The sequence below is a fragment of the Zootoca vivipara genome, chromosome 10 (genome assembly GCF_963506605.1).
Source record: "Zootoca vivipara chromosome 10, rZooViv1.1, whole genome shotgun sequence".
Lineage (NCBI taxonomy): Eukaryota > Metazoa > Chordata > Lepidosauria > Squamata > Lacertidae > Zootoca > Zootoca vivipara.
Window position 1 is genome coordinate 7,939,726 of NC_083285.1, and position 25,119 is coordinate 7,964,844.

The following is a 25,119-nucleotide window of genomic DNA, read 5'->3' on the forward strand; positions in this document are numbered from 1 at the left end:
GGTTTGTGGATGACACCTTTTTCTACATTCAGCCACAGTAAAACAGTAAATAACCTTATGTGCACCCTGCTTCTCTGAATGTTGAAAATTTCCAGGGGTGCAGAGCTTGCCCAGGTTTGGTTTCCACTGGAAGAAGGTCAATGGAGGATTATTGTATTATTTAAGTTCATTGACACAAATACAAATTGAGCATAGGTAGACACTATCAAGCAGAAAGCCAGTGTCACCGCCCCAAATCAGATTTCCAGAGGACACCAAGCACCCTCAAAACATTGTTAGCTTTGGGCAGGCACCCCCAAACTTGGCCCTCCAGATGTTTTGGGACTACAATTCCCATCATCCCTGACCACTGGTCCTGTTAGCTAGGGATGATGGGAGTTGTAGTCCCAAAACATCTGGAGGGCTGAGTTTGGGGATGCCTGGCTTTGGGCATCTTTAGCTAGTATATTCTGCACCATGTAATTGACACAACAGGAAGGTAAACGGCGTTTCTGTGTGCTGCTCTGGTTCGCCAGAAGCGGCTTTGTCATGCTGGCCACATGACCTGGAAGCTATACGCCGGCTCCCTCGGCCAATAATGCGAGATGAGCGCGCAACCCCAGAGTCGGTCACGACTGGACCTAATGGTCAGGGGTCCCTTTACCTTTACCTTTAGAGCTTCGGTGGTGGTTTTATATGGTCCAGCTACGCATCCTTGCAGTTTCTTAGTTATTCTGTGATATGCTTCCTCAGTGTGCAATATTTGAGAGGTGCTCTTGCACCAAAGTACAACAAACGTGAGACAAACCCCCCCTCCACCAGAACATTATAGACACTAAGGGATGGCTCAGTTGCTGCAGCATGAGACTTTTAATCTCAAAGTTGTGGGTTTGAGCCCTACACTGGGTAAAAGATTCCTGTGTTGCAGGGGGTTGGACTAGATGACCCTCTTGGTCCTTCCTTATTTATTTCTTTATGTGCATTTTCAAAAACAGGAACAGAGAGCATATTTAACCCCCCTCCCCTCCCCCTGTCCCACTTACAACTTCGTACCAAATACAGCGTGTATACATAGACCATATGACTTCCCTTCCATCTTTTTCTTGGTTCCTTTGCTTTTCTACTACTCCGCATAATCCACACCTTTTTTTTAATCATCCAATTTGTAATCTATTAAAAACTCTATCTATTTCAACTCTGCTGGATTTACTCTAGACCTGCCAAGCTATCTATTTGTTTATACAGGTTCTCAAAATATTCCATAAACATTTTCCATTCCACCTTTTATTCCTTATATTCATTTTCTCTTATCCTGTTCGTCAGACCAGCCAGTTCAGCATATTCGAACATTTTACACTGCCATTCCTCCTTAGGGGTACTATCCTTGTTCTCCACCTTTGTACCAATAAGGTTCTAGCTGCGGCCGTGGCAAAATGGCAAAGTGGTCCCTTCCAATTTGATTATTCTAAATGGCTAAGAGTTTGAATTGGGCCTTTCCAGCTAATGACTTCATCTTCCATGATTTGTGACATGAAAAGTTATAGGATTTCAGCAGGAAGCCCAACAACTTTGCAAGGACTACAGTATTTAAAAACGAAGTCATTCTGGCCCCATTAACTCTGCTCAATCCCCTCCTAATCTTACATCAATACCAAGAGTTTGGTGATTAAACTTTAACTTTAGTCCCACTTAGGTCATGGATATGAAATTGGATTAAATGCCAAATCCTGGAGCTCAACTGATTTGTCAACGAGGCTATTGTTATAAGAATTCTAAGGTCTCCAATATAGAATAAATGTTCATAAATACAGAAGGCAAACAAATACTGTACATAAGTATATAAAGCACGTGCCTGAAATACTACAGGGGAACAATCCTGAAGCCATTTTCACTTTCCCAAATTGACCTCAAATTTTTCTCTGCAAGGAGGAAGGAAATGGGAAAAGCTTTCCAGTTATCTTTGGACTGTAGGGGCTTACACCTCCCTGCGAATACAGTCAGGCAGCATCTGTTAAGCTGAGCAAACTATCAATATGCATAAGAGATTCAGGAACTAAAGTATTTGCCATCTCAAAGGATTGGCCAGGCTACCCAGAAAATGCAACCAAGTAAGGCATTATCAGGTATCCTGGCAGACAGGAGAGAAGCAACACACTCACATTTCTGCTGGTCCCTGGTTGCATTACCTGGGCAGCCTAGCCATTCTTTTCTGATGGTTAATACTTTAGTTCCTGAATCCAGGTCCCAGGCTCACCCTATTCATACACAAAGACACACTTAAGACAGGATTTGTAAGTGAAAAGACAATGGGAAGGCTTTCCCCATTTCCCTTCCTTACTGTAGAATATTTGAGGTCATTGGGAGAGTCAAAATGGCTTCAGGATTGCTCTTCTGTACTATTTCCGACACATGGTTTATACATATTTAGATATGTGTGCATTTATGAATATTTATTCTATCTTTAAAATTCTTATAGCAGTGGTGAGTCGACTTTGAACATATGCTGCTCTGTTGTCTGGGAAATTCTAATCCAGCCTGTCTCATTTCATCTGCGATTTCAAAGCATTTCAAAGCTCATTACCTGTGATTACATGAGCTTTAAAAATTGCAATTTTTGGAATTTTGCAGGCTCTAGGCCAGCCATCCCCAAACTGCGGCCCTCCAGATGTTTTGGCCTACAACTCCCATGATCCCTAGCTAAGAGGACCAGTGGTCGGGGAAGATGGGAACTGTAGTCCAAAACATCTGGAGGGCCAAAGGCCTGCTCTAGGCTCATGTCCTCTCCACGCAGCTGCTAATGTTACAGCCTTATCTTCAGATGGAATAAGTGAAGACATGTCTCTTCCTCTTCCTGAATGACGAACTGCCAATATAATGTTTGTTTGTGTGTGTGTGTATACACATACACACACACACACACACACAAATAGATATAATATGTATATAAATATATACTGTATATATACTGTACCTCGCCTTTCCTCTGGCCTGTCTCAAGGTGGCTGATGGATAAAAATAAAAGATAAAAATACGAACTGCTAAATGCATATGGGGAAATCCCTGCCCTGAGGGGAATTGTATTACTGGAAGGATCATCTTCGTCCAACTTTTCCCCTTAGCCATCCTTGGGCTCGAACCCGCAACCTACTGATGAACTACCGAAACGCGCTGATCTATTGCGCCACAGGGAACATTTCTCTCGCGGCGCATCGGGCTGCGCACACAGGCCGCCAGCGACCCCTGCTGGCTCCAGGAGGAAAGACTCTTGCGCAGCGGAGGGCCGCACGTTTCGAAAAACGAGCCGGAGGACGGCGCGGCGTCCTACCATAGAGCCTCGTGTAGTAGAGAATAGAGATGCGCCCACTTCCGCTCCGGCTTCTTTCCCCCTCCGGGCGCGCCGCTTCCGGTGAGCGCGGGAGGGGCGACCGGCGGTGCCCTGAGCCGCTTCCGAATCGGTCCGGGTGGCTGGCATCGCCTCGGCTCCGCTTCTCGCTCGTCGACCGCCGCCTTCGCCGGAGCTGCCGGGCGCTTCACCTGCTGCCTCTGCCGCCCCGATCGCAGTCGAAGACGGGCAGGAGCTGCCGGTGCCGCCGGGCTCGCTCAGGACCGGGTGGAGATGCTGCGGGGAAGCTGAGCGCGGAAGGCGGAGAGGGAACGGGCGCCTGACCCGCCGCGATCGCCGATCTCCGGCTGCGTTTTCGCCCACCTGAATGCCCCTCCCTCTCCCCGCTCCCGCCGAGGCGCGCAGACACCCCACCCCCCAAAGCAAGGGAATCGAGGTACATATATCCCCCCCTTCCCCATGTTTATGGCTTCCCCGACTGTTAAATCTTTTGCCACGTGACGCTTTCACACGTGACGCCGGACGCGCCTCTTTCCGCACGTGTGAATGCCGCTCCTGCGGATCAGAACGGAAAGGGTTTTCGGGATCGCGTCGCCGCCGAAGCGGGTTTCGAATCTAGAACGTGGGGACGCGCACGCAGGCAGCGTGAGTAGGGTCTGACGTGTTAGAGACCGGGAGCAACTCCTTCCTTGCCTGTGCTGTGTGCGAACGGTGTCCTGTGATGGATGGGGTGCGAAAGAGACTCGGGTGCGAAGCGTGTCGCGTATTAACCATGGTTGTTTTCAGTTAGTCAGCGCTGGACTTGTTCCATTACTAGTCCGGCATTTTGAGAAAGTGGATCTCGCGTGTAGAACTTGTCTAGGAAATGGGAAGGTGGCTTTGCAGCATCTCCACTGGCATATGCTCTTGTGCATGGGCATAGGTGGGGGGGGGAGGGGAGGCAGCTATCGTAAATTAATACAAATCAAGACGTATCTGAGGTTGTCTCCCTCTATCAAAAATACTGGCTACACCCATGTACTTGTGCATAGGCTCATCCAGCAGACCTGTTGAGCTGCATTTCTCTTAACGCGCAACATTGAAAAAGAGACTTGCGCTAGCAAAAGGACTCTTGTGCAAGTGGATGCACAGTGTCGCATATGACTCCAGCCCTGTTCTAAATCTCAGTCTGTGAAAATTCCTTATAAACTGGTTTCTAAGGTCAGACGTAAATCCTAAAATGTAAGTGGCTTCTATCTTGCATTAATACTATTCCTCTCTCTGTGTGTAGGGACAGTGTAAGGGAGGCAAAAAGTGCTCTGTGTGAAAATTCCTTTTAATTCTTCTCCCCCATAATAACAACTGATTTAATTCAAATTTGAAATTGAAGGTCATCATTTATGAAAATTCCTTGAGGGCATTTGTCCTTTCCCTGTTGCTTTAATAACCGTTAGGATTTCCAAGAGTATATAGATGTGGCCAATGAACTGTTCGCATATACTTCAATCTTGCCTGGAATGTTTGCAGTTTTTATGAGTTTGAGAGTTTTTATAAACTTCTCTCCTGTTCCTTGCCTCTCCCTCCTCTTAAAAGTGTTTATTTTCCTGATATGCAACTTTGCTATTCCTAGTGGCTTCCCCTTTGATTCATTCTTTCATCATTCCGTTATCTTCTCTGCCCGAATCAGTACCCAATACCGTATAAAAGGTTGTTTGTAGGGGGATGTTACTATATTTTAAATCACAGTATTCGTTTTTGCTATTGAAGCAACATGTGCAGGCTACACTTCTTGCAAGAAATGGGTTTGCAACCTGGTCTTTAGAACAAATATGTAATGTGTTTGTGTTTGTATATAGAATGTAAATATATTTCAATCTCCATCCACTGGATTTGCAGTGTAATCCCATGTACACATTACTTTGGGAGCAACTTGCATTGAGTTTGGGTGCAAATGCTTTGTCAAACAGACTTCAGATTTGTCCGATAATGAAATATGTTGCCTTGGTTACTTGACAGATGGAAAGAATACTTTGTTTGCTTGCTAAAGGAGTAGTGAGTTGGTCTCTTGTTAAATACAGTACAGTATTGGAGTCTTAGGTAGAGTACTGAGCAATAGATGAGAGAGAGAGAGAAATGAAAAAAAGAATTCCTGGGTGCCTGTGACAGGCACATTTCCTCCTATCTGGCTTGATCTGATAGGTGGCTAAGGATAATTTGGCAGCTTCTGATAGGCTGCAGTGGCAGAGGAGGGAGACAGGTAAGATGGTTGCGGAACAGGATTCCTGTTTGACGTTGAAAAGTTAATGTCCAGAACTGTTTATTTTAACAAGCTCACATTGTAATTATGGTTGGGCACTTGAACACAGTAGTATAGCATGCGCCCAATCCATTAAAATGTTGCCTTTTTGAATTCACTACACGAAAATGGCTTCTTTCCCAAATGCTTTCCAGGGATAGGAAGAGAGTTCCTGTGCTTGGTGGGAATTTACAGCCTAATTCTGCTGTAGGGCCAGCGGTAGCAAGCGTTGGCTCCTGTCCTGAACTTGGCTGGAGGACGCTAGCATCTAAGTCTTGCTGGAGTTCAAATCCCATCATCCCTGACCCCGACCGTTGGGCAGGCTGTCTGGGGCTGATGGGAATTGGAGTCCCAGTAGTGCCTGTTTCCTGCCCCTGTGCTAGGGTGACAGAGCCATTGCCACCACCTATGCCCTTGCCCCAGCCCTCAACTGCATAGATCTGTTCTCCAGCTTTGTGCTACCCGTGGCTGCTGCTGTAGTGGAACTAAGGGTGAGTTATGGAGTCAGTTGTCCCCGTGCACCAGGGCAGTGGAAACTAGCACATGATTTAATGCTTTGCAGCAAATGTGCAAGAGGGCATGAATTACACAGGGCCGTCTTAAGTATATTTGGCGCCGTGGTGCGACAGATCCCTCCAGCGCCCCCGCCCCGTTTCCCAGCGCGGCGGGCGGGCGCAGCTCTGCGGCGGGTGGGCGGGCGCAGCTATGTGGCGGGCGGGCGCCCTGCCCCACCCAGCCTGGCCGTAGGGCCGGCCCTGGAATTACACTCCTTTGAGAATTCTCTGATCTGTGATCCCAGTTTGCTTCGAAAGAACAGGAAGGAAAAAGGCTACTGAATAAACCTCTTTGGCCTGCTAAGTTTAGCCACGATTGTGTCCCAATGGAGCATGTGAGTCACAGCCAATTTAAATCCTATTGCTTTTAATGAAAGCTATGACTAACTTGAATCGGATCAGAGCCTTTCTCTAATAACAGTTCTACCGGCTTCTTACATTTATGTTTCTGTTAAGCTTGGCAAAGCGGTGTCATGTGGTCAAAGAGTCCAGCTAGGCAATACTTACTTAGAATGCTGCTTCATTTCTGCCCCCTTTTAAAGCCACTCATTCCCTGCAGTATCTAGGATTCAGCTTTAAGAGGGGTAATGCCTCTGGCAGGGGACCCTCAGCTCTCACCTGTGGCTCCTAGAATCTGTCCGCATGCAACACAGTGGTCACACCCCGGGAACGGCTAAACCAAGTGGGGGTACCTGGTGGGTCTCAAACCCTCGGTGCGTTAGGGACTTCCCCTTGCATGAGAAGACAGGCTCTGGAGACTTGCACTAATGCCCATTAGATAAATACCAGGGATTTGGTAACATTGAAGAATTTTGCAGTGTATTTGGTGCCAGGATGGATTCTGTTCCATCCTGCACTAAAAATAATGCTTGGGAAGGTGGGAGCTTTGTAATTCATGATTATAGGTGCACTGCGGATTGGTCAGTGATTTCCCCCCCCCCCCTTGCCCCTCCATACCTAACAACCACATGGGATTCCATTCCGTCTATATAAAAGCATTTCATTGCAGATAGACTTCTAGTGTAAACAGAACCCTGCCAAAATAGTGGGTTTTAAAATATGAAATATCTCAGCTTTTCTGCATCTTAGTTAGCCTCTTCTTCCTTTTCTCTCACTTGCATTGTCCATTTATTAAATATTTTAGCACCCATCTTTGTGCTTTTGACCTGCTTCATTTCCCTCCCCCCCAAAAAAATGGTTTTCACTTCGCATTATTTAGCCTTCTCTGACTCCAACCAATTTCAACATTACCAAGTGCCCAAATAAGTTGCAGCACCTTTCCGGTTCCAGTGGCTATGCTGTCAAAGAGAATTAAGTTTCCAAAATGCAATGGGGTGATGGAAACAGTATCTTCCTGAGAGTTCATTTCATGACCTTAGTCTCTTCCTTTCAGCATCTCTACTCATTATCCTGTTGCACGACCTCTGCAATACAAATAACGACTGCCAGGGGAACTGAAGGCCAAGGTAAGATTGTTCATTTGCTAGAATGAATTTCTTTCTTTCTAAAACTGTGCTTTCACAAGTGGAATTGTGTTTGCGTTTTAATGTGTTTGAATTTCCAGGGAAACGTCCAGCGAAATGATTTTAAGCCCAGCTTGGTAACTGCAAATGGGGAAAGCAAATAGTAGTGGAATTTACATAATTCATGGCACACTTTGTATTTTAAAAGCTTTTTCGGTTGTGAAGTCTAAAACAGCATAATGTGGGAGACTTCGTAGCTGTTTCATAAGTGCCTGAATGCAAGTTATGGTAAAAAAAAACCAACCCTTTTAAATATTTTTGCCAGGATATAATCTTCTGGCCAGAGCTATGTGTTAACTCCACCCCCTTACCTGATGTCCTCAGGTTGAATTCTGACTCCCACCAGGAATAGCGAACATGTTCAATGGTCAGAGTTGGTGGAGGGGAATTGCCAGAAGCAGTTAGAAACTCAGATATATGAGTTAGTTGCTGAATGGCTCCTTAAACCAGGGTTAGAGGGTAAAGGGGCCCCTGACCATCAGGTCCAGTCGTGTCCGACTCTGGGGTTGCGGCGCTCATCTCGCTCTAAAGGCCGAGGGAGCCGGCGTTTGTCCACAGACAGCTTCCGGGTCATGTGGCCAGCATGACAAAGCTGCTTCTGGCAAACCAGAGCAGCGCACGGAAACGCCATTTACCTTCCTGCCGGAGTGGTGCCTATTTATCTACTTGCACTTTGATGTGCTTTCGAACTGCTAGGTGGGCAGGAGCTGGGACCGAGCAACAGGAGCTCACCCCGTTGCAGGGATTCGAACCGCCAACCTTCTGATCAGCAAGCCCTAGACTCTGTGGTTTAACCCACAGCGCCATCAGGGTTACAGTTGCCAAAATGGAATGCCTACTTGCCATTTTGGGGTCAGATGGCTTGAACGTTGTATTTCTCAATGCAACTTTATGGTTTCTGGAAATCATTCTGTGCAGATAAAATATAACGGGTAGAATTCTACAGGAATCCCCAGGAATGGTGGTGGAGACGTCAGGCGCCCGGGCAGCTTTACATGGTCGCAAGTGGCTGATCGCCAGGTACAAAATGTGCCTGGCGAATTTCGAATGGGGGCCAAAAGCACCTGAATTTGAGGAAGGCTGATCTTGGTTAACAAGTGTTCCTAAATCCATCTTTGCTTGGTAACATGAACGCTTGAGCAGGTGGGGAAAAGCAGTGCTTAACCTTTCTGCTGTGGTTGCTGTTCATCCGCAGCCAACCCTCTCTGGGTTGTTTCCCCCCAGACAGGCTCCACAATTGGGAAGAAGTCCCTAGCTGTAGGGACAAATTCATAGTACGTGCACTAGGTTCAATATTATTCTGCCATATTCATTAGATGTCAAGGTTGGAATAACTGAAAAAGGTCAGCATAACTGGCAGGTGAAAAGAAAACTGGGACTTCCGTGAATGATTCCAGAAATGTGGCTGTCAGAGCAAATAAGCTCCAGGTATCTGTTTACACTCGAAGAGGAAACTTTTTTTAGTTGACGTTGACACACAAATTCAGCTTTTCCTGATTTGCACTCACAGTTGTACTTTGTAGTCATGGTGTCACCTGTAAGCAGGAAGAATATCACAATAGCTTTGTTGAGTCTCTCAAGGGCAACAGAGTGGTGGGAATAGTTAAATAGCAGCATCTGTTTCCAGGATCTTAAGTCGTGTTTTATTGAGCTAGGTTACGTGATGCTTTTTTTGCTGACCCATAAAATGTTAAGTCTCCATAGCCATTTTTATTACTAAAAGGGCCATGGACTCTCAAGTGAAACAGAGATTAGTGACATTGGCAGGAGATTTTAAAAAGCGTGAGGTTGGCGTATGCCTCGAAAACAGACTTAATCTTGATTTAATTTCACGCTGCAAATGTTGATACGTAGTTGCTTTAGCCAGCCAAGAAAATAACAGTTAATGCTGATGCCTGATATCCTAGGGTAGGGTGCCTTTTCACTTCAGTAATTTTATAGAACTGGGGTTATTAAAATCCTGGAGAGTTTTCTGCTCATCTTGCCACCTCATTTCAGTTGTGGTAGGGAATGTCGAGAAGCTCAAAAGGGGCATTTTTTTAAAAATTACAATTTTATTACCATTGGGCTTTTCTCTCTTAAATACAGAGTGAATATATGAAGGAAGGCGTTGAGGAATCTGCTGAAGATGAGGCGACTGAATCGGAAGAAGACTTTGAATTTAATGAAGGAGTTGGATGCCTTTCCTAAAGTCCCTGAAAGCTACATCGAGACCACGGCAACTGGAGGAACAGGTAAGCCCTGCTGGCAGATTAATTTCAGTTTTTAAGAATTGCGTTCAACCAAAGTTGGGCCACTGTTGAATCGTTTGCTCCACCAAGCTGCATTAGCAAAATAAAAAAGATTACAAATATTGAAAAGAGCAAGCTGTTGCACAGTGATTTTATAACTTCACGTTAAATAAACATGCCAGTGCTGTTTTAATATGGTTTGAGAAAGTTCATGGACGCCCCGTGGCCCAAATGGGTTCTGCTCAGAACTGCACCCCAATTTCTCCCTCTTCTTCTACCCCATGTTGACTAGAGTCAGAAGTTCTCATGACTCTCATTCTCTGGAGGACCCCTGATTTGGGTAAATGACCCTACAGATTTGGGTCAACACTCTTGGATGAAAAGGCTTATATGTAATGGTATTTTAAATGTGGTGCCTTAACTTCAAAAATTGCTGCTTCCTCCAAATGTTGTTGTTAGTAGCCATGTTCCTGTTGTGCTGATTCAGAATGGCACAGGCCTTGCGGGGCTTGGAGGTCGATTGTCATTGACAAAGAGAATCGGGTCCAGAGGAAACTGACCAGAAGGGTGAAGAATTTAGAAGCCAAGTATGATGAGGGATGGGTATGTTTAGCCCAGAGAAGAGGCGATTAAAGGGAGACATGATCGTGATCTTCAGATATGCAGAAGGTGGAGCGGTCTTGTTCTCCATTGTTCCAGAGGGAAGGTTAAGGACGAGAACAAATGGTTGGAAATTGCAGGGGAGCAGATCTTGGCTGAACATCAGGAGAAACCTCCTGTCTGTAAGGCAGATGTTTGACAGTGGGAGCAGACCACCTTGGGGGATGATTGCCTCTCTGTCGCTAGAGGAATTTCAGCAGTGACGCTGATTATTTAATACTAATTATTTAACCAAACCAAACCAAAAAACCCTTTATTTACCACAAAGTGCCCAGAGTTGTTGAGCTTTGGGGGGGGAGCTGCTGACCAAAGTTTTGGAGGTTTTTTGGGGGGTGCAAAAGTTGCTTTGCTTTGGGGGGGGGAAGAGAACAGAAATAAATGACCTATAATACCTTCACTGCACCGACATAGCCTGCCAAGGCGCCAAAAAACCCAGCACAGAACGGGTTAAAAAACGAGCGCTGTTACACCCAATCATAGTCTGCCAAACGCCAGAAAAAAACAGCACAGAAAGGGTTAAAAAGCCAACAACAGCGCGAATGGGCCGATGGGGCCGATGTGCCAGAAGTGAGGGCTCTGCGTGTCACGTCTGACACGCGTGTCATAGGTTCGCCATCACTGGCTTAATATATTAATGTGTTTAGTAGAAAGTGTGTTCCACATTGCCTTTTTTTCTCCTTGCAAATTCAATGGATATTGTATTTATGCTAGTTCTTTCTTTCTTTCTTTCTTTCTTTCTTTCTTTCTTTCTTTCTTTCTTTCTTTCTTTCTTTCTTTCTTTCTTTCTTTCCAGTTTCTTTAATAGCATTTACAACGATGGCTCTCTTAACCATAATGGAGTTTATGGTCTATCGAGACACCTGGATGAAATATGAATACGAAGTAGATAAAGATTTTACAAGGTAATTTTTCGCTCGTTTGCTTTTCAAACCTGTGCTGCTTGCATGCTGTTTTACGCTTCCTAAAAACACCTTGGCTGCCCTAAGGCGATAGCGTTCAGATTTCCATTTGAATCCAGGATGCCCTGGTAACAGCAACGCCCAGCTGCTTGAGAAGCTGAAAAACAAAATTATTACCTATCTCCTGGGGCAAGAAGAATTGCGGAGAGGAAGCATGGCATTTAGTCAGAGTCCAACAGATGTGACCAGTTACCTGGGGATAATTCATGTAACTCTGGCAGTGAGAGTCATTATGTGGCTGAACTCCATGCCGTCTCAGTAATGTCTGTAGGAAGGAATCACATGACAATTGATTTGGTTACCTCTAATGTGAACGTTCTCCTTGAGCTTGTGGTCAAATCCATCCCCTAAGCCCTTGAGGTTGCTGGTCACATCAGTAGGAATTAATGTGCTTTCCTGCCTTTCAGAAACAGCTGCCATGCTGGTTGGGCAATGTACGGTATATACCAGCACTTAGTATTTAAAATTCTGACACCATTGGATTTGCACGTTCTCGCAGTTATGCATTTGCTGCAAAGACTTAGGTGTAACATGGCCATGGCTAAGAGTTAAAAATGGCCTGCAGGATTGTGCAGTCATTCCCCTCAAAGGGGAAGTCTCCTTGCCCTTTCCCACAAGACTTCACCTTTATTTACCTATTATTATTTTGATTGATTGATTGATTGATTATATATACCACCCTATACCCGGAGGTTTCAGGGCAGTTCACAGGACAAAATCAAAATATAAAACCAATGTATAAAAATATAAAACTCCTTTCCTCATAGGCGAGCTCAGGGCGGCTATCAACCTCCCTTCATTAAATAAATCATGCCCCTGTGGCAGTATATGTCCTGGGGTAAAATCCTTAAAAAAGCTCAACAATTTAGGAGAAAAATTGTCTAAAAAAAGGTCAACAACTGTGGCCGGCCCTTACACTTGTTCACTTTATCAGATCTGGCCCTCTTTGAAAAAAGTTTGGGAGTTTTCCACTTGGTAACCACTGGGGAAAGAGTCCTTTCAGTGGTGGCCATCCTGGTTATAAAATTATCTCCCCCAACACTTTTCATGCCATTTTTAATCAGCTTTTCATTCCTTTTCATTCTGTGCAGGGTTTTTAATCTGCTTTACGTCTATTTACCATTTGGATTTTTGAGCAGTTTGAAGCCCTGACTTCAATTCTTGTTTATGGCCCAACCCAGGTTCATGTTAACCATGGTTAATCCCGGTGCTTTAACGATCGTTAAAGCTTGCAACGAATTCGTAATCGATGGGAGGAGAGCATACAACCCCGCGACTTGCTCCCAGTCTCTTAAACATAGCTAACGGGTAGCCTGCCTTGCATCTCCCAAATGAGAAATAATAATAATATTTAGATCAGAGCACATTTTGCCTCGTGTTTGCCTGCTGTGCATCCCTTTGGGGAGTCATCAGCATCTTGCCTCTCTGTTGGAGGCCGATGTGATCTTAATGCTTTGGCAAATAATCGCTGTTGTGCATTTTGGCCCCTGGCTTTGTTGTCATGGAGATAATTGGCTGGTGTCAGTATCAGTCTAATGAGCAGGAGGTGCCTGGAAATTTTGAGATGCTGTACCCCTTGGTAAGAAGTCCCAGGTGAACTATTCCTATATCTTGCCTTGTTTTCTCAGTTAAATGCGGGGGCTCCTTCCGAAATCTATTGACTTGCTTCAACTTCCTGTTCCTTATATAAAAGAAGAAGGGTATTTTAAGTGTTTCTGCCTTACCACCTTATCCGAGGTTCTGCATATCTTTCAATATTCCTTCCAACCCTTTAAGAAGCACTGCGATAGTTCACAGTATTATGCACCTACTGAATGTAGGTACTTTCATAGGAGTTTCTTCCGATTTCTTCAGACGGGTAACTTGGGTCTGTTCAACTCGTAGATATAACCGCTTTTATCCGGTGCTGGGGTTTGTGTGTAGAGACATTATGTCTTGCTTTAAATAGAAATGCATACTTGGTTCCTTACCTTACTTCCTCTTGTGGGTGTGCATCATACCTGCCAAGTTGCTGTCAGAGAAATAAGGGACCGGGCCGGAAATAGCAGACCAGAAGTAGCGCTGCCGTCATTTTGGAACTGGGCAGAGCATGCTCAGAAGTGACTTTTGATGCTGCTTTGCCCAGTTCCAAAATGGCCGCCGTGCCAGAAGTCGCACTGCAGCCATTTTGGAACTGGGCAGAGCAGCATCAAAAGTTGCTTCTGAGCATGCTCTGCCCAGTTCCAAAATGGCCACCGCGCCAGAATAAACCGGGGGGGGGGGACGACAAAAAAATCCGTTTTTTCAGCTAGGAACAGCTGGAAAAACGGGGATTTCCCGGGGAAAACAGGAGACTTGGCAGCTATGGTGTGCATGTAAGCAGAAGTGAAGCAAATTATAAGTATTCCCGTTCAGATAGCTTAATTGAGGCTTTCTGCGAGGAGAAATACTTTGCCAAGGTGAGATTTTGCAGTAGTCATTGGCCTCGAGTGCAAAATGATCGGCATTTTAACTGGACATAAATAGAGCACCAAGCAGAATGTTCTTTACTCAGGATTCACAAACAGCAATTTGAAAGAGGAGCAGGAATACAATACTTTGCAGTCATGAAATGTTCACCGCACTTGCGTGGGAGATAGCCCAAACATAATCATTTGAATCCTACAAACTGTGATTTGGGAGATTAGGGACTTAGCTCGTGGTTTGCATGCAGCATCATGTGCAAACTGAGCAAGGCCGAACATGTGGGAAGTGACAGGGAACCAGGCAGAGGACCTTCTCGGTAGTGGCGCCCGCCCTGTGGAATGCCCTCCCATCAGGTGTCAAGAAGATAAGCAACTATTTGACGTTTAGAAGACATCTGAAGGCAGCCCTCTTTAGGGAAGTTTTAAATTGATGTTTTAATGTCTTTTTACGCGGGAAGGTAAATGGCGTTTCCGTGCGCTGCTCTGGTTTGCCAGAAGCAGCTTTGTCATGCTGGCCACATGACCCGGAAGCTGTTTGCAGACAAACGCCGGCTCCCTCGGCCTATAGAGCGAGATGAGCGGCGCAGCTCCAGAGTCGGACACGACTGGACCTGATGGTCAGGGCCCCCTTTACCTTTAATCTCTTGTTGGAAGCTGCCCAGAGTTGTTGTTACCATTCTTTTGCCTCTCTAAATCTGCCTTTAGCCTTCTGGTTCAGAATTCTAGGTCGGACGTTTTGGCTCCCGAACGCCACAAAGTGAGTGTTCCAGTTTGCAAACGTTCTTTGGAACCTGAACGTCCGACGCAGCTTCCGATTGCGTGCAGGAAGCTCCTGCAGCCAATCGGAAGCCACGCCTTGGTTGTTGAACGTTTTTGGAAGTCGAATGGACTTGTGGAACGGATTCCGTTTGGCAAGCAAGGTGCGACTGTATTCTACAGCAATCTCATGTAGCTTTTGTGAAATTGACATGCTGTGTCTTCTTTTCCCCCCTAGCAAATTAAGAATCAATATAGACATTACTGTCGCAATGAAGTGTCAGTGTAAGTATTCTCATGCAATGCGGTTAATTTTTTCAGTTTGAAATGACTGTTTTTGTTACATTAATAGGAGGGCACTTTCTATTACCCACAAAAACAAGAGTTGATGCCAAAAATTGTATTCCCGGGACTGTGTGATCATTTACCTCATGACACAGGGATGTTAATTTTATCATTAATTTCTTTTTTAAATACACACACACACACACACACACACATTTCCTTTTTCCTTTTTATTAAATATTAAGCCAAAAGAAGTGATGTTAAGAATATAACAAATAATAATAATGGAAACATATTATATATAGTTTTCTTGATCTATGTAATAATATCCGTAAAGTTTTACTGGAATGGATTATAATAAAATGTGTGGATTTACTTTTTCTGGTACTTTATTACACTGCCCCATATTTCTATAAAACAAACTTAAGGTGGTACGTCTGCTCAGAGCAAGTGCTTTCCATATTTCTGAGTCCAGACATTCCTTTATTCACAATGCAAACATGACTTTTCTGCTTTTTCTCGGGTATAAATCCTCATTTACTAATGCTTTGGACCAAGTTCAGCTTTACATACAAATTTAGATAATAAGACATTTGTGTTTTTTTCCTATTGCCTCTAACTATTATGGTTTTTACTTGGAAGAGGGAAAGGGGAAATAACCAACCCAGTTTTGGAAGAAAAAGAAAAATAGAATTGCACATTGGAGCTAATATAAAGCAAAATGAGCTGAAATAATGCCAATATACTTTGCAGCAGCCTTCTCCTGAACTAATATGCATTGTAAGATTTGCTTGACCTTTTTTCCTTATCAGAAATGCAGACAGCAGTCTGTAGCAACAAACCATGCAATGCTTTGCTTTTGTGGAAGGACTGTGACATTTACGAAGTCCTCATTAGGAAGAAACATGTCACTTGAGGTGTTGCAATTGGGCGGCTCAAAAAACTCCCCATTTTTCACATGTGCGGCGCCAAAGGTCGCTGTGACAAACCGAGATCTCCTTAAGAGACAGAAGGAAGAAAATCTGATGTTTTTTCAAGACAAACCATTAGAAAAAGAGCTGTAGGTGTGCCAGTTTTACAGGCCTGTTTTTATTCTTACGTGCCTGCCTTAACATTTCGACTTTTTTTTGCAACAGATATTGGGGCCGATGTTCTAGATCTGGCAGAGACAATGGTATCCTCTGCAGATGGATTAGTTTACGAACCAGTAAGTTCGCTCCCTTCTATTCATAAAAGATACGGTTAGCCGCCAGTTTGTTTTCGAATGTGGAGGGGCATAGAAAACCACTTTCATTTTGATGAGCCTGGGCAAAGATCCACAGTAGCAGATGGTGTGACAGGCGTTCGCAGAGGCCCTGTGCACATGGTTTAGGTGTGTAAAGCAAGATGGATGAACGAACCTTAGAGAGTATGCATGATGCCTGGTTCCCCCTGCTATTGTTGGACTAAAGGTAAAGGTAAAGGGACCCCTGACCATTAGGTCCAGTTGTGACCGACTCTGGGGTTGCGCGCTCATCTCGCATTATTGGCCAAGGGAGCCGGCGTATAGCTTCCAGGTCATGTGGCCAGCATGACAAAGCCGCTTCTGGCAAACCAGAGCAGCACATGGAAACGCCGTTTACCTTCCCGCTGTAGCGGTTCCTATTTATCTACTTGCATTTTGACGTGCTTTCGAGCTGCTAGGTTGGCAGGAGCTGGGACCAAGCAACGGGAGCTCACCCCGTCACAGGGATTCGAACCGCTGACCTTCTGATCAGCAAGCCCTAGGCTCAGTGGTTTAACCACAGCACCACCTGGGTCCCCTGTTGGACTACAACTCCCATTATCCCTAGCTAGCAGGACCAGTAGTCAGGGATGATGGGCATTGTAGTCCAACAACAGCAAGGGACCCGAGTTTGAGAAACACTGCTTTACCAAGTACCATAAAAGTCCCTGTTCCAAGGATATTATAGTTCCTATTTTAGACTGGGGGATGGGGGAGGTGAAGAACGCCAAGAATAGCATGGATTGAAGGCAAGTTCATGCATTGGGATAAGTTTACTTCCATTTGAGGATCGGCCGTTGCTGTGGGGCTGAACATTTTCCATTTCTTAAAATAATTTTTTTTTAAAAAAATCATAAAATCTAGTAATGTGAGGGATACAAAACCAGTTTCAAATCTGCGACCATCTCTTTTTAAATCTTTCTTGTTGCTCTTTGGAAAATCAAGATATTTACACGGGGTGTGAAATTAACACGGCATTCTTTATTTTTTGCTTGGTTTGCGGAACGCTTCACTGAATGTTGATCTTCTCCGTTGCAGGTAATATTTGAACTCAGTCCTTTGCAAAGAGAGTGGCAAAGGTAAGAAATAATACAGGTGCAATACAGTGTATGTAAGCAGGCCGAATAAGGGTGGGTGTTTAAATTTGACCACCCCCAAGTTTCCACTTAAAACTAAGAAATAAAAATAAACAGCTAATGGCTCACAATGCACTTAGGGGCCTTCTGCAGTTCAAGTGACCGCTAATTGTTGCTGTGTAATTTCTGCAAATGGAGGCGGCCGCAGTCATCATAGATCAGTCTACTTCCTGGTTGGGAAGACCTGCGTCCCTCCGGAATTTTCTGGGCTGTAACTCCCATGATCCTTGACCCATGGCTGCCCTGACTGGGGCTGATGGGAGTTGGAGTTCTGCAACATATTTGGGGGTGAAAGGTTGCTCATCCCTGGACTACTGCAGCGCATTGTTTGTGGGGCTGCCTTTCAAAAACAGCTCAGAAACTTCGCTTAGTTCGGTCTACAGCTGTTGACTAGAACCAGTCTGATAGAGCACATCCCACCAGTTCTTAAGCAGCTGTACTGGCTACCCAATACAAAGTGCTGGTCTCCAACCCCCCTGGTTGATTGGCCCCCCCTCTGTCTCGGAAGACAAGGGAGGAGTGTGCCTTTGGGGTGAGGTCAAGCTCTTGGGAGGTTTCAGCGCTTGCTGTGGCTCTAGAGACCGACACAGGCGAGACATGTTTTGCTGCAGCTGAGGCAGATGAAGGCGTCCGGTTGAACCGCTGCAGATGCACCATGGCGCTTCTTCTTTGCGCTCCTCCCAGTGATCATTTTGAATTGACTTGACTGCCTGCCTCCAAGCACTGTGTTTTTTAAGGGCTCCCTTGCTCCTTTGTTAACATACGGTGGTGCTGAGAGTGTCTTTGCACGGTGTGGGCTGTGTGATATGGGGCTCAAGTTTGGGAATCACCCAAAATTGGGCGGAGGGATATTGCATCAGCAAAAACTGTGCTGTAGCCCCACGCAACACAGCCCTCCCTGCTTTGGGGGCGGGTGGGCAGGGACACGACCCTCCAGAGAGGCTTTTTTTGAGACTGGGTGGAGTTCTGCTCATGTGACTTTTGGATGCAACTTTGAAGGTTTCTTCCTGCCTCCAATTTTTGCCGCTCTCAAATAATACGAGTAGCCAGTATCTTGTGTGTGTTTGTGTATGGATGACTAAATATTGTACAGCTTTATTGTATCCATGTCACACATGGAGTGGGGATCCTGTGGTCCTCCAGATGTGCTAGGACTCAAGGATGGGCATCAAACAACATCTGGAAGGCCGTGGGTTTCCCAACCCTGCTTTACGCTGCTGAGTTCAATCAATCAAAAGTTTATTGCATTAGCCATATAGCCATAGCACATATAAAAGATCAAACAGGCAACTGTTGCACAACAACATAGAATACAACAAATACAACTATAACATTAAATATAAAGGGTCTGGTTGCTTCTGTTTCAGTGTATCTGATGAAGTGTGCATGCACACGAAAGCTCATACCAAAATAAAAACTTAGTTGGTCTTTAAGGTGCTACTGAAGGAATTTTTTTATTAAATATAAAATCCAGCTGAGTGCGGCTGGTAAGGTAAAAGACAAAGCAAGGCATGTCGACTGTGAATATAACAGGAATTTTCATAGGACTAGGGCTGGGCCCTGCTTTACGCTGCTGAGTTGTTTCTCCGTTGTCCATTTGAATTGCAGGATGCTGCAGATAATTCAGAGCCGGCTGCAGGAAGAACACTCCCTCCAAGACATAATATTTAAAAGTGCTCTCAAAAGTGCCTCGACGGCACTGCCACCAAGGTAAGGGTTTGCAGGTTGCAGTTCATCCTTTGCTTCGAGCATTTACTATATGCAGGGGAATTAAAAAATATATATGATATACATGTGGTCTTATGCATGTTTCTTCAGAGGCAAATGCCATTGCCATCAACATGATCTGCAGGCTATCTGCACGTCTATCGTCTCCTCCCCACAAAAAACAATGCTGCCGTTCCAGTGGCTCTTAAATGCGTTTTTGAGGAACTTAAAGGGCAGGGAAAGGAAGCGATTTGACAATTCTGACATTTATTCCAAGATAGCTCAGGCCTGTAAGGACATTCTCCCTGGATGTTGTCCTTGTTGGCCTTTTGTCCCTTTTTGCTTCTGAAATCAAATCAAGCATGCCATTTTCTTTTCTTCCTGTCAACAATGGCAATAGAATCCTTCTGGGCTCCCGAGGAGTTCAACTTTTGGCTTCTTCTGCCGTTTGTTTGCCAGTACTGCAAATAGCAGAACGGGTAATAATAATAATAATAATAATTTATTATTTATACCCCGCCCATCTGGCCGGGTTCCCCCAGCCACTCTGGGCGGCTTCCAACAAAACAGAAATTCTAAAATACAAAAATCCATCAAACATTAAAATACAGAAATCCATCAAACATTAAAAGCTTCCCTAAACAAGGCTGCCTTGAGATGCCTTCTAAAGGTCTGGTAATTGTTGTTCTCTTTGACCTCTAGTGGGAGGGCATTCCACAGGGTGGGTGCCACTACCGAGAAGGCCCTCTGCCTGGTTCCCTGTAACTTGGCTTCTCGTAGTGAGGGAACCGCCAAAAGGCCCTCGGAGCTGGACCTCAGTGTCCGGGCAGTACGATGGGGGTGGAGACGCTCCTTCAGGTATACCGGACCGAGGCCGTTTAGGGCTTTAAAGGTCAACACCAACACTTTGAATTGTGCTCGGAAACGTACTGGGAGCCAATGTAGGTCTTTCAGGACCGGTGTTATGTGGTCTCGGCGGCCGCTCCCAGTCACCAGTCTAGCTGCCGCATTCTGGGTTAGTTGTAGTTTCCGGGTCACCTTCAAAGGTAGCCCCACGTAGAGCGCATTGCAGTAGTCCAAGCGAGAGATAACTAGAGCATGCACCACTCTGGAGAGACAGTCAGCGGGCAGGTAGGGGCTCAGCCTGCGTACCAGATGGAGCTGATAAACAGCTGCCTTGGACACACAGTTGACCTGTGCCTCCATGGACAGCTGTGAGTCTAAAATGACTCCCAGGCTGCGCACCTGGTCTTTCAGGGGCACAGTTACCCCATTCAGGACCAGGGAGTCCTCCACACCCACCCGCCTCCTGTCCCCCACAAACAGTACTTCTGTCTTGTCAGGATTCAATCTCAATCTGTTAGCCGCCATCCATCCTCCAACCGCCTCCAAGCACTCACACAGGACCTTCACCGCCTTCACTGGTTCTGATTTAAAAGAGAGGTAGAGCTGGGTATCATCAGCATACTGATGGACACCCAGCCCAAACCCCCTGATGATCTCTCCCAGCGGCTGCATATAGATGTTAAAAAGCATGGGGGAGAGGACAGAACCCTGAGGCACCCCACAAGTGAGAGCCCAGGGGTCTGAACACTCATCCCCCACCACCACTTTCTGAACACGGCCCAGGAGGAAGGAGCGGAACCACTGCATGACAGTGCCCCCAGCTCCCAAGCCCTCTAGACGGTCCAGAAGGATGTTATGGTCGATGGTGTCAAAAGCCGCTGAGAGATCCAGCAGAACAAGGAAACAGCTGTTACCTTTGTCCCTAGCCCGCCGGAGATCATCGACCAGTGCGACCAAGGCAGTTTCAGTCCCATGATGAGGCCTGAATCCTGACTGGAAGGGATCCAAATGGTCCGCTTCTTCCAGGCGTGCCTGAAGTTGTTCGGCAACCACTCGCTCAATCACCTTGCCCAAGAATGGAAGATTTGAGACTGGGCGATAGTTGGCCATATTGGCCGGATCTAAAGATGGTTTTTTAAGAAGCGGTTTAATAACCGCCTCTTTCAGCAGGTCTGGGAAGGCTCCTTCATGGAGAGAAGCATTTACCAACCCGCGAAGCCCATCGCCCAGCCCTTCCCGGCTAGCTTTTATAAGCCAGGATGGGCAAGGATCAAGGAGACAGGTGGTTGGTTTCACTCGTCGAAGCAGCCTGTCCACATCCTCGGAGGTAACAGATTGAAATTGATCCCACAAAACTTGACTAGACAGGACTCTAGCACTCCCCCGCCCCGGCCCTGCTCCCACGGTGGAGTCTACCTCTTCCCGAATCTGAGCGACTTTATCTGCAAAAAACTTTGCAAAATCATTGCAGGAGATCATGTGGCCCGTACTGGGCCCGGATGGAGCAGGTGGTTCCGCTAAATTGCGAACCACCTGGAAGAGTCTCCTGCTGCTGTTTTCTGCAGATGCGATGGAGACGGCGAAGAAGGTCCTCTTCGCCGTCGCCATTGCCACTTGGTAGGCTCGAAGTTGAGCTCTAGCCCGTGTCCGGTCTGATTCAAAATGAGTTTTCCGCCACCGGCGCTCTAGCCGTCTCAACGACTGTTTCATCGCCCTCAGCGCCGGGGAGAACCACGGGGCTGTCCGGGCTCCATGCAATCTGAGAGGGCGCTTCGGAGCCAGACAGTCAATAGCGCTGGTTAACTCCGCATTCCAGCGGGCCACCAGGGAATCAGCTGAAAGGCCATCGACATGGGATAAAACATCCCCTACCACTCTCTGGAAGCCAATTGGATCCATTAAGTAGCGGGGGCGGACCATCCGAATCGGTCCCACCTCCCTGCAGAGGGGAAGGGTTGCGGAGAAGTCCAGTTGCACCAGAAAGTGATCTGACCATGGCACTTCTTTTGTTTCGCTTTTACTTAATGTCAGATCACCACCATCCATAGAGGTAAACACCAAGTCCAAGGCATGTCCGCGGCTATGAGTTGGGCCAGACTTATTCAGGGACAGCCCCATGGTGGCCATGCTTTCCACGAAGTCCCGAGCGACTCCTTGTAAGGTCGTGTCGGCATGGATGTTAAAATCCCCTAAGACAACCAAGCTAGGTGTCTCCAGGAGCACATCCGACACAACCTGAAGCAGCTCGGGCAGGGAATCCTTGGTGCAGCGGGGAGGTCGGTACACCAAAAGGAATCCTGTACTGCCCCTATTGCCCAACTTCCAGAACATGCACTCAGAAAACTCAGTCTTACCAATGGGACGCCTGGTGCAAACTAATGACTTCCTAAAAATCACTGCAACCCCCCCTCCCCGCCCAGATGGCCTGGGTTGCTGTGCATAAGAGAAACCTGGTGGGCAAGCAGCGCCAAGAACGGGCCCATCGGCTTCATCCAACCAGGTCTCTGTCACACATGCCAGGTCAAATCCTCCATCCACAATCAGGTCGTGAATGGCAGTGGTCTTATTCATCATCGACCTGGCATTGCACAGCAGCACCTTTAGGTCATGTGGGTATCCCTTGCTGATTCCAATATCTGTCCGGTCAGGACCAGACCCGGAGGCAGGGATAGTCCTCAGACAACGACTAAGTCTGCCTCCTCGGTAATGACATGGTCTGGTCTTAGCGTAACTCCTCCTCCTACCCGTGACCACTGAGATCGGTTGTCCCAGTGCATCACCCCCTGTGGAATCTGCCCCAGCCATTTTGCTTGCTGGGACCCCCTCCCGGGCAGCCCTGATCCCTCCCCTTAAAAACAAAATAAAACCTCTGTAAAAAACAGCAAAGAACAGAACAAAAGAAAAACACAATAAAACCAAAAACAATAAAAATTACAAATACACTAAAATTTAACAGATTCCCACACCCAACTAAAAATCCCTCCCTAAAACCTATGTAAATCAAAAAATACAGTAAAACAATACAAAGACAGAAAATTACAAACTAAAATTGACCCCTCCCCTTAAAATCAAATTTAAAACCAATACAGAAAACACTAATACAATAAAACAATACAAAGACAGAAAATTACAAACTAAAATTAACCCCTCCCCTTAAAATTGAATTTAAAACCAATACAGAAAACAAACTAACAAACTAAACGATAAACAAAAACCAAAAACAATAAAAGTTACAAACACATCAGAATTACAAGAAAAGCAGCAGCGGCACTGTTCCAGGCCTCCCAGGAGCCCCAAAGCTGTGGTAGAGTATGGGTCCCACCCCCGGGCCCCAGGTGGAAGTGGGCTCCAGGGGGAGCAGCCCCCCCCAAACACTCCCTGGCAGAGCAGCAGCAGCAGCAATGCTCCAGGCCTCCCAGGAGCCCCAAAAGCCGCGGTGGAGTGGGGGACCCGCCCCAAGCCCCAGGTGGAAGTGGGCCTCAGGGAGAGCAGTCCTTCCAGCACTCACAGCAGCACTGATGTTCCAGGCCTCCCAGGAGCCTCAAAAGCTGTGGAGGAGTGGGGGACCCGCCCCAAGCCCCAGGTGGAAGTGGGCCTCAGGGGGAGCAGTCCTCCCAAACACTCCCTGGCAGAGCAGCAGCAGCAGCAACAGCAGCAATGTTCCAGGCCTCCCAGGAGCCTTAAAAGCTGTGGAGGAGTGGGGGACCCGCCCCAAGCCCCAGGTGGAAGCGGGCCTCAGGGGGAGCAGTCCCTCCAGTACTCACAGCAGCACCGATGCTCCAGGCCTCCCAGGAGCCCCAAAAGCTGTGGAGGAGTGGGGGACCCGCCCCAAGCCCCAGGTGGAAGTGGGCCTCAGGGGGAGCAGTCCTCCCAAACACTCCCTGGCAGAGCAGCAGCAGCAGCAACAGCAGCCACAGTGACACAGAAATGCCTGCGGTGCGTGAAAAGTAACGTTTTCCATGGCTGTAACTTGTTTTCCTTCTTCCATCAGGGAGGACAAGTCATTGCAGCCTCCGGATGCGTGCAGAATTCATGGGCAGCTGTATGTTAATAAAGTAGCAGGGAACTTTCACATAACTGTGGGCAAGTATGTTCATTTCATTTACTGAAAACACTATAAAACCAACCCCTCCCTCCTTTATCGGCATGTTGGGGGTTTCACTTTATGATGGACAGATCAGTTGTGAGATCATATGCATGTCTAAAGGTAAAGGGACCCCAGACCATTAGGTCCAGTCGCGACCGACTCTGGCGTTGCGGCGCTCATCTCGCGTTATTGGCCGAGGGAGCTGGCGAACAGCTTCCAGGTCATGTGGCCAGTATGACTAAGCTGCTTCTGGCGAACCGGAGCAGCACACAGAAACACCGTTTACCTTCCCGCCAGAGGAAGGTATTTATCTACTTGCACTTTTGGGGTGCTTTCGAACTGCTAGGTTGGCAGGAGCTGGGACTGAGCAACGGGAGCTCACCCCATTGCAGGGATTCAAACCATGACCTCCTGATCGGCAAGCCCTAGGCTCTGTGGTTTAGACCACAGAGCCATCCGCATCCCTTGAAGCAAATGCATAGAATCTTAGAATTTTAGACTTGGAAGGGGCCATGAGGATCATCTGGTCCAACCCCCTGCAATGCAGGAATATGTAGCTGTCCAAAGGCAGATCAAACCTGCAGCCTTGGCGTTATCAGCACCATGCTCTAACCAGTTGAGCTATGATTGTGTCCTCCCTCATCTGGCCCAGCCCCCTGCAATGCAAGAATCTTGCCCAACATGGGGCTCAAAGCCATGACCCTGAGATGACCCCCCCTTTTTCATAACTCTGCTTTTGATTTTTTTTAAGCCCTTCTCCTCTCAAGATTAAACGTTTTGAATATCTCCCTCTACCTGTGAAGCCCTTGGGATAGGAGTTGACGAACTGGTCCTGCTCGCGGAAACCTGGGCAAGGACTTCACTAGCACTACAGGGCTTCCCCACCCCCACCCCCTAAAATTGGCTTGGTGGGGTCTGGTAAACCTCCAAAACAGTACGCTGCAGTTGGTGGATCATTCTGTTGGGCAAGTTGACAGAACAATTGCATTAAGGGTTGTATCCAGTGGTTGTGTTGACAGAGGGCAGCTCAGGCAGCTGATAATAATAAAAATAATAATAAACAAATAATA

General features: G+C 46.6%; 2 protein-coding genes across 3 annotated transcripts in view; one reads left to right on the forward strand and one right to left on the reverse strand.

Annotated features, from left to right (window-relative positions):
* Positions 1–3,341, reverse strand: part of LAMB4 (laminin subunit beta 4) — a 57,684-nt gene extending 54,343 nt beyond the window's left edge. The window contains exon 1 of the mRNA XM_060279387.1: positions 2,951–3,341. The gene's annotated coding sequence lies outside the window, so the exon portion shown is untranslated. The remainder of the gene's footprint in view (positions 1–2,950) is intronic.
* Positions 3,342–3,386: 45 nt separating this feature from the next.
* ERGIC2 (ERGIC and golgi 2) overlaps positions 3,387–25,119 on the forward strand; it is a 31,512-nt gene continuing 9,779 nt past the window's right edge. The window contains exons 1-9 of one of the 2 annotated variants that reach the window (XM_035126508.2): positions 3,387–3,758; positions 7,545–7,617; positions 9,763–9,908; positions 11,359–11,467; positions 14,963–15,009; positions 16,146–16,216; positions 17,312–17,352; positions 19,018–19,119; positions 23,954–24,049. In XM_035126508.2, the coding sequence (XP_034982399.1) occupies positions 9,803–9,908; positions 11,359–11,467; positions 14,963–15,009; positions 16,146–16,216; positions 17,312–17,352; positions 19,018–19,119; positions 23,954–24,049 (572 nt within the window). In that variant the 5' untranslated portion in view covers positions 3,387–3,758; positions 7,545–7,617; positions 9,763–9,802. Of the gene's footprint in view, positions 3,759–3,793; positions 4,070–7,544; positions 7,618–9,762; positions 9,909–11,358; positions 11,468–14,962; positions 15,010–16,145; positions 16,217–17,311; positions 17,353–19,017; positions 19,120–23,953; positions 24,050–25,119 lie in introns of those variants that run through there. The other variant, XM_060279401.1, reaches the window with a different exon arrangement.